This window comes from Tigriopus californicus, chromosome 9 (genome assembly GCF_007210705.1).
Source record: "Tigriopus californicus strain San Diego chromosome 9, Tcal_SD_v2.1, whole genome shotgun sequence".
NCBI classification, from domain to species: domain Eukaryota; kingdom Metazoa; phylum Arthropoda; class Copepoda; order Harpacticoida; family Harpacticidae; genus Tigriopus; species Tigriopus californicus.
In genome coordinates, this window is record NC_081448.1 from 1,938,286 (window position 1) to 1,948,083 (window position 9,798).

A 9,798-nucleotide genomic window follows, 5' to 3' on the forward strand; every position below is an offset into this window, starting at 1 on the left:
ACTTCACTTATGTTAGTTGCGCATCCCAACCTACAAACAATAAATTGCGATCAAAATCATAACTTATATTTCTGACCCTTAATTAATCCATCGACCATGAGTCGTAATAATAGATTCAAACTTTTGAAAGACCAACAGAAAATAACAGATGTGTAATCTCTCTTGTTTAAGCATTCCAGGCCATGTGTGCAGATTTATCGCATTATTCAGTTGCATTTCACAGTACTTGCTTCTTTGGTTCCAGGCATCGCTGGCAGTTATCTGACATTTACCAGCACACAAGATCAACCCTAGACGGAATAACGGAAACTAGACACTCCCGCTCAGCTTTGAAGTTTCCGTGGACTTTCTCTTTAAGGCTGGCTTGTCCTTTCTCTCCCATCTACCACCTTTTGAACATCAAGCTTCTTTACGAAAGTAAACAAACTGAACATCTCCAATCTTTCGCCATGCGTTCATTGTAGTTTCCAAATTCAAGCAAATCCAACTATATCATTCACCCTGTCAGAAAAGCTTTCGAATTCCGTCTTCCATTAAATTAGGTTCCTTAACCTCCCTGTTGGTTCGAATTACCTTACAAGGAACATGGGAATCGAGGATAAGAATTCATCCAACTCGCCGCTCCCCACGCCCCTACGAGCAGCCTTAGAGAAGGCAGTTCAAGGCGGCAAGTCTGGGGCCATGGCCATGACCATTCAGGTGAGAATCCGTAAATTCGATTTATAATTTGCTCTGAATATTTCCATTATTGACTTCAGTGCTGTACCATGATGTGGATCCGCACGACCATGAACTATCAATATCGATACGGAACCACAACCACACAAGCAATGAGGTAAGACCCCCTGCATCAATTTGAAAAAAGAGCATAATGAATCAATGAGTGAGTTAATCCGTCCTTCAGAACTTTATATCAACAAGGTGGCATCCGCCGGTTTTATCGAGGATTAGCCCCGGCCTTATTTCAAGGCCCCATATCGCGCTTCGGAGACACTGCCGCCAATGCCGGTGTCAATGCGTATCTTAAAGACTCAGATTTGCCTGTGGCCTTGCGAACATTTTGCGCATCAACGGCTGCTGGAGGATGGCGTATCATGATTATGCCTATAGATTGTCTCAAAACAACCCTGCAGGTAAGAATTGGAGACCAAAAATAACAACCTTAAATAGAGTGTTTCAAGAATTCTGAGAATAAATGTAAATGGCAAAGAATGTATGTTTCAAGATACACTGGTTATTCTTTAGTTTTATTACCAAATGATTTGTATTGCAGGTCGAGGGCCGTGATGGGGTAGCCTTACTTGGGAAGAAGATCAAAGCTCGAGGTCCATTTGTGCTCTGGCATGGTGCCTTAGCTGCGGCAAGTGCAACTGCCGTTGGGCATTTTCCTTGGTTCGTTACCTTCAATTACCTACAAGAAACGATTCCTTTGGCGGAATCTACCGTGGGTAACTTTGGTCGGAATGCTGGGATCGGGTTCTGCTCCTCAGTGGTATCGGATACCATAAGCAACTCTCTCAGGGTGATCAAAACCACTCGACAGACTTACTCCGAGGCTGTGACATATCCGGAAGTAGTTCGACACGTCATCAAAGAGGACGGAGTGCTCGGCCTTTTTGGACGAGGACTCAAGACTCGGCTCTTGGCTAATGGCCTTCAAGGGCTGGTGTTCTCAGTCTTGTACAAACATTTTATGACGATGTATGAAGCGAAATCTTAAGCTCGGTGTGCTTTTAATTTTAGACGTCATTCAAGGGCTTCAACAGATCGCTAATCCCTGCGGTGAATTTCGTAAATCTTTCGATATTGTTGTGTTTTCGTGCGAATAGAAAGATTATACCTTTTCAATCGACATAAATTGTTGAGTTTTTTCTGGCAATATAAGCTTGGCGGGGGTGTATTCATTATCTTTTTGGCAGGTTCGAGGCACACGGGACATCTCTTGAAATATTTTCGAAAGGAACAAAAGATCCTTACTTAGTCGTTCTCGCTACTTAATGGAACGTTTGCTTTTCCAGAATCTCAAAGAATTTGCGGCCGTGGAAATATTTTCCCCATGCTCACTTGACCTTTTTGGTTGTCATTGAATTTTATTTAATGGGTGTGGGTTATATTTGGCACAACCAGTTACAATGGTGGACACATCTGTGCGAAAAGTAACATCCGTTTGTGTTCTGGCATGGTGCATTAGGTGGGGACAAGTTGATCCAAGCGAAGATTAAGGGTTCCATTGAGAACGATCACTTGAGAAAGGTGAATAGAGTTGTCCACGAGGTCAGGTCAAATCTGAAAGCTTTTTTTCTGCAACGCCAACTAAAGTGGAAAATGAAACACCCTGTTGGGCTTTTAAGGTATATGGCGAAACTATTAGTAAAGCAGAGCTTATGACTAACATGTATGCAGATAAGTTCATCGGTTCTCGATTGTGTTTTCTACTTCAGAGAGCTTACTTTCAAAATCTGTGCTCGTTGGATACATTTTCAATTTTCAAATGCTTTCCAAGAAATTCTGTTTCGAACGCTAAAGTCAAAAGAAATAACGTATTCAACCTTCTTTATGCCGTTGAAGTTCATAATTTTCGCCTAATTATCGAGCTTTTTTCAATCCTTAATTTTGGACCATTGATGCACTATGTGTTTGCGGGCAGGCCTCCCGGAGAGGCCTATATCGGCCATATGACCAATACCTGTCTTGGTTTGCTCAGGGCGTGGTGAACTTTGGGAATGTTATCCGGGGTCCTACTCGTCTAGTGCCCATGATGATTGTGCTCGTTTTCAAATATATCGGGATCTCGAAATACTACAAGTAAAGTGAAGGCAAATGTCCCATTTGCCTTTTCGACATTCCCTTTTGAGCATTGGTCTTAATGGTGCCTCGATCGTCCGAAATCAAGAAGTTGTCGTATTTTGCAATTTGAATTTGTTCAGTGCCCATGAAAAAACGGACTAGCCAGATCCGCAAAATTTGAAAACTCTGCCACCTCCAATTCGATGATGGATCAGACATGTTTTTTTACTATAAACTTTAAGAAGAATTATACACTTTCCATCTTAAACTCGTGGGGATTTTGTTCCCTATTGCGATGAGGAAGTTGGCAGGAAAAAAGGTTTAATAAAATCGGTTTCCATCTTTTTTGTTAAAATTCATTGACAACGTTCGTTTGACGTTAGCCCAGTTCGTTTGCTTTGGAATTTTAGCTATTACAAATATCTTTATGGTTTCAATTATTATACTTCGCTAGGGCAATCAACAAGTTTTTTTTCCAATTTCCGGTTATTGTTAATGCAATTTCCTCCTCCCTCCTCCATTACGCCAAGTTTTTGAATGAATTGTTGATGAAACAAACATCATAAAAGTTTGATGGAGGAGCTGAATTAAATTCAAAACCAATCGTGACGACCGTAAGTTATTTGATATCACCTCTCATCATTGCTACAAGTTCATCTGTTTTGATCTCTGCCATCTCAAGTTAACCCCAATTTCGTATACTTAGTTTATTTTTGCCGTTTGAAGAGTGAAGGCAGCAAAATGTTGAATTGCTGGCAAAGGAATTTTCACAATCAGTACAAGTTATGTTTTGTGATTATTTGCGGTTGTTTCTTGTTGTCAAATTGGATCGGACGATTCATCTCGTTTAAATACTTCCACGAGGGTAGTTTCGCACAAACTTGGCCCCCAGGGGTCAATATTCAACATGATCTCCTTTACTACAATAGGGTGCCCAAAACGGGTTCCGAAAATCTAGGATTTATTCTCAAGGAATTGTCCAAGGTGAATAACTTTACCCAATGCCGGTCGTTTACTCCGAGAAAAAGGAAGATCTCCAAGATTGACCAGGTAAACAAAAAAGATTGCGATTATGAGAATGAGATTAAAATCTAAATTTCCATTAAGGAGAAGCATGTAATCGACGTCAATAAAGGACCAAGGCCTTACTCTTATCATAAGCACATCTACTTCATAAATTTCGAAGATTTTGGCCTCAAGAATCCGATTTGGATCTCCATGATAAGGAATCCTGTAGACAAGTTTGTCTCCAGATACTATTACAATAAAAGTAAGAGAATATTCCAAGAACTTAAACGAAAAAACAGTACCAAAGTCCTTGGATTGAATCTGTTTCAATGGAGGAATATTTCTGCTGACCAGTGCATCGATCAACTTCTGCCGGAATGTCATTTAATAACCGGAGAATCTCACGAATTAACGATCGTAAGTTTAAAAAAATCAGATCGGAATTTTTGGCATTCACAATTCCCACACTTTTTTCAGCCCTATTTTTGCGGGCAGGAGGACGATTGTTTTGTTTTGGGGTCACATTGGGCATTTAACCGAGCGGTTCATAACGTGGAGACTTGGTATCAGGTGGTTGGGGTACTAGAAAATTTCGAGAGTACATTGAAAGTTTTTGAGGGGCTCATTCCTCAATTCTTTCAAAACGTGACCAAGTTCTATCAATCTTTGGGAGGTAATAGAATACATTTTTGGTTCTGAAAAGTTGTGGCATTGACAATATTTCGTCCCTAGAACCTCACAAAAACAAAAATCGTCATCGCGGGATTTTGGAGAAGAATCGCCGTCGCCTTGAAACCAATCTCACGTTGGAAATTGACTTCTACAATTTTGTGGCTCAAAGGTTACACTGGCAACGAGAGGCTTTAATGCAGGGAGGAATCAATCATACCCTGACCTCCCAAACCTAGCCGTGATTTCTTTCTATCTCTCTATGTTATCATTTTTAGTAATTATATCAAAGTTTTCAAGACCTGTCCAACGGTTCATGCTTGTCCTTAAAACTACCCAAGGGAAACTTTTTCTTGAGGTGTATGAATATATCTTCCCACACTTCAATCGTTAACGAACGAAAGGTATGAATCAGGAACTTGATTAAATGTCGATTCGAATATTAAAGTTACATTAAACAATAAATATGTTATGTAATATATAATCGGCAACCCAGCGTAGTTTATTTACATATGAGTTCTGAATTCTGATTATCACAGGTGTCATTTGTTGACTGATTAAAACCAATCTGGAATGAGTACTCAGAAGGTGTTGTATGATGCACATATTTCATGTTGCAGAAAAGTTTCTTATTATAAGTCTATTACGATTTTCATCAAGTTATTTTGTTTTTAGATTATGAAAATCAGCCAACACATGTTACCAAAACGTAAAGATAAGTTATAGGATTTTGTAGGTTTAAGGAAGCAAAAACTGTTTGATTATTGTTTTTGCTAACTTATTGCTCCTTGAGTTAAGAAATATCATCTTACCATTAAATCAACGAAAAATCTAATATTAGAGCAAACTCTTCCCTATAACATCTAAGTTCAAGTTCACATTTTGAAGTATCCTAAAATCATGGTCAAGGAAAAATGCAATCATTGATTTGTATCTTCATATTTTCAAACTACAATTTCATATGTTTTGATTCAAAACTATAATATTTATGATTCAGGCCTTGGTACTGCTATGAAAGCAAAAAAATGGTAACGGCCCCAGGCTATTTCCAGACGCCTAAGACTGCCCAGACGGCCCATCATACACTTTCTGCCGCTGGCGCTAGGAAGATAATGAAATAGCATTTAACCCTCTAAATAGTTCCTTTTTGCAATAAAAAAATAGTAAGTGGAGAATGTTCCGGTTTTTCGATTTGGTAGAGCCAAAAGCCCTAAGAGCTCATGGGTGAACTTCAAAGGGATCAGGTTTTATATTGAAATTACTACCCAAGCCATGTGTGTATTCACTCCAATTTTTAAACACGTATCATAATTTGAAGGTAAATGTTTTTTTCTCAAAACCGTTACCTCCATCTATTTGTTTGGAGTCACACCATCTTTTTAGCTCTGTGATTTGACACCAAGCAAGTGTTCAAGCCAGTGACACTTCAGAGTTCAAATTTTCAATTGTGAACTATAGTTGCTTTGATTGAGTTCGGGTGAATTATTGATTAGGACCCAAAAGTGGAATAAATCTCTCCTAAAGTATCCAAGATTCAAGTGTCTTCTTAAGATGGAGGATAAGTTGTTAAAAATCTTATTGGAAGCAACTTTGTGCTCAAGCTCATCGCAGAAATAGTCATTGAGTTTTATTTTGTTACAGGATAAAATATGTATTCTTCAACCGTTACCTTTATAGGAACGTTTTGGTATGTTCAAATCGCGCTCTCTGGGACTGATTGCTTGTGATATTCGCAAACCATTGTACGTTATCTCAAAGTGTTAATTACCAAATTACTTAAGTTTTTATTACAAATCCTGCAAACGTTCAAGATGATAAGAAAGCTATCCAAGTCATACATTACCGATCTGCTCTTTGTGTTTTGTTTTTTTGTCGCGTGCTCCTGGATGAATCAATTCATCACAAACCAGCCAAGCTCAATCCACCCGTTTAAAAGTGACAAGATCCAACAAGACCTTCTCTATTACAATCGGGTTCCCAAAACTGGCTCCGAAAATCTAGGCTACCTTCTGGAGGAATTGGCTAAACGAAACAACTTTACACAATCCAGGTGTTATAAACCAAGTGATCGGAAATTGACCAAGGAAAATCAGGTTAGCAACTCGTAGGTTCGTACCAATAAAATGAATCTTCTGCTCGATTTGACCAATGCAATTGATAGTTCAAAAAAACGGAGAAAGTCGATGTTGTTCATCATAATTGAAAAAGTTGATTTCGATCATCTCTAACCCTTTGCTTGTGAAAAAAACAGTGGAAATCAATCTTTAATGGATACCTAAAAAGAAACCATAAATGAGAAAAGAAGATAATAAACTACGAACTAATGTTGGACAATAGCCCTACAATGCAACACTTTGGCGAAGCAATAAAGTAGTGAAATTGCCTACAAGAGGCGAGTTTTTTAGAGGTCTTATCTCGGAGCTAGGAGCTTGGACGTCAACCAGTATGACAAAATTCCCAGCAAAGTGTTGAGCCCATGCTCATTCTGGGCTAGTCAGAGAAACGACACTCACGAGATTTCTGAGATTATCTTGGCAAGCATTACTCTAGTCAGGGTTTTAGATGTTCCTCAATAAATGGAACGTATCATAGTTCCCGCTCTATTGGCTCAAAGTATGTAATTCCTTGCTGAACTAAGACCTGTCATTAATAGAATGATTTTAATCAATATCTACACAAAAAGGTCTAAAAACCTCAAACTGAGAACATTTCAGGGCCATTATTACATTTTAACAGTTATACTCTTACATGTCTAGAAAAGCATAATTATTTTGAGACAAAGTCTATGTCAAATGAACAAAAGTCGGTAAAAAGCATTAAAATAAAAGACAAACAGCATCAACATAGTGCTTTAAAATCGAATATACGAAGATCCATCTCGGCCATAAGAGATTGCAACAAAGTCGTGCTGGAAAAATGGCATTCTATATCATTCAGCAACTAGATATTTTGTGCTAGTAACGTCCTCAGAGATTACAGAAAATTTAATAAAAAGTAAGTTACTTACACGCCCAAATGTCATGAAAATTATGGAAATCATGGCAAAACTTTAACTGCAGTATTGGTCTATGTAAAATGGTAAAATGTGCAAAACTTATTGTAATACTAATCTTAGGGAGGTTAAGGTACTTACAATTACAACAATATATGAGGAATTACATAATACGTATATATGTTGTGTCAAAACAGTTATGATATTTTAGAAAAAAGGAACGAGTTTGTACGGTTTCGTTACTTGAAATTTCCTTAACAACGTACAGCCCTGATTCAGCTTGCCTTTTATATTATGATAAAAAGAGCCTCACAAATTAGATCTGTCTCTAGCACAGAAAAGGTGTTTTTTTTGCCCGAACAAGCTCAACTATTGAAAAAAAACATTCTGAGAGAGGCGTGTGATTCTAATATCTTTTAAGTTTGATCCTTTAGCTTATTTCGATTCTAAAATAATCTTGTTCCACAGCGTGCTCACGTTTTGGACATAAACAAGGCACCTAGGCCATTTTCCTACCACAAGCACGTCTACTTCATCAATTTTGAGACATTCGGCCAAAAGAACCCAATTTGGATCTCTATGGTTCGGAACCCAGTCGAAAAACTCATCTCAAGGTACTATTACAACAGAAACGAAAAGACGTACAATAAGCTCATGCAAAAGAATAGCATCAATGTGGCCGGATTGACCGAATCGGAATGGGAAAGTAACACAGCGGACCAGTGCATTGAAAAGTTGTTGCCAGAGTGCCATTTTCGGATTGGTACTCCTCGACCAGAGAATACAATCGTAAGTGTCTGTCATGTCATAGAAATCAAAGGTAGGAAGTGCTTTTACTAGCTGTTTTTTGGACAGAAACATAGTTACGCTTCAAAAATAGGCCAAATGAAGACTAAACACAATTAAAAAGCTCTCTCCTGTTTCACTTAGCGCGGTAGTACCCTTACAAATTGATTTTGCTGTATGACCTTTATCAAGTGGTTAATTAGTTGTTCACTCGTCTCTAAAATTTGGATCATCTTCCAATTTCCATTATAAACTTATTGTCTTCTTTTTCTTTTGTCTCCAAAACTTCCAACTTCCGGAGGCTTCGACTTCGCTTTATCGATGACTAGATAGATTGATGATTGAAAGGACGATTATCTTGATTATCATTTAAAATAAAATTCTTTAAGTTTTCGTTAAAAAGTGAAGTGTTGTTAAGAGACAGGAACTTTAAGGCCTTGTTGTAGAAAATTAACCTTTCTTTAAAAATTGAAGGCTAGCCAAATCCGCTAACTCTCGCAAATCATGTCCCTGTCTTATGTACGTTAAGTATCGCTTGGAATAACAAGGTTCGACTTCTTTGAATAATAATAATTATTATTATTGTAAAAAGAATTATTTTGAGTTACAACAATGTTCTGCTTTATGCGAATAGAAGAGGAGCAACTTCATCTTAAAAACGACAAGTAGGTCTTTGAAGTGTTGATAAACCTTATTTTCAGCCTTATTTTTGCGGCCAAGAGGACGAGTGCTTGCTAGTTGGATCAAAATGGGCCTTCAATCAAGCCAAACACAACTTAGAGACCTGGTATACAGTTGTTGGAGTCCTTGAGCATTTCAATCTGACACTAACAGTTTTCGAGGCATTCATCCCTCAATTCTTTCGAAATGTCTCTGCCTTATATCCGTCATTGGGAGGTGAGTGAAGCATGTATGGTTTGTGCTAAATCTAGGTCATTTATATCACAACGTATCATTCAATCCCTTTATTAGAACCCCACGTCAATAAAAACTCTCATCATACAATAACCGAAGCGAATCGTCGCACTCTGATGACTAACCTGACATTGGAAATGGATTTCTACGAATTTGTGGTCCAGAGGTTCTTCGCTCAATTGTATGAAACCCAAAAACAATGATTCAAGAAATAACAAGCCTGTTTATTCTTTAAAAAATTCCGATGACTCTCTTGAAAAATGCTGTATTCATTAAAAGTCTTCAACCGTTTACATCATTTCACTCTTGCAGCACCATAATATTTTGTGCCAATGTTGATAGGTGTCAGGGTTCAGCATACTCTTATTATACATACTCTTATTATGCAATGTTTCGTATTTTTTGTGACAGAGGGGTGTCTGTTTGCAATTCATATGTATTGCATCAAGTCTCTTTAATGTCAAAACATGTGATCATATTTTTAAAATGCAAACGGTTATACTCCTCACATCAAAGTCTTGGTCGGCTTCCATGAATGAAATTCTTTTGATATTATTCCAATTTTTTCAGTTGGGGATCTGGGTTAAAATATCGACATTATCCAAACTTACGGTAGATATATAAATTCAAAAGATGAGGAT

General features: G+C 37.9%; 2 protein-coding genes across 2 annotated transcripts; both read left to right on the top strand.

The window, feature by feature from the left end:
- The first annotated feature begins 244 nt into the window (after positions 1–244).
- Positions 245–1,820, top strand: LOC131887079 (uncharacterized). Its single transcript, XM_059235575.1, has 5 exons — positions 245–417; positions 543–699; positions 759–835; positions 905–1,133; positions 1,274–1,820. Exons 2-5 carry the CDS (start codon positions 586–588, stop codon positions 1,718–1,720), a joined length of 867 nt encoding a protein of 288 aa, XP_059091558.1. The 5' UTR covers positions 245–417; positions 543–585; the 3' UTR covers positions 1,721–1,820.
- Positions 1,821–6,291: 4,471 nt separating this feature from the next.
- LOC131886996 (heparan sulfate 2-O-sulfotransferase pipe-like) lies at positions 6,292–9,459 on the top strand. Its single transcript, XM_059235476.1, has 4 exons — positions 6,292–6,557; positions 7,925–8,245; positions 8,944–9,139; positions 9,215–9,459. Exons 1-4 carry the CDS (start codon positions 6,351–6,353, stop codon positions 9,358–9,360), a joined length of 870 nt encoding a protein of 289 aa, XP_059091459.1. The 5' UTR covers positions 6,292–6,350; the 3' UTR covers positions 9,361–9,459.
- Positions 9,460–9,798: the final 339 nt, after the last annotated feature.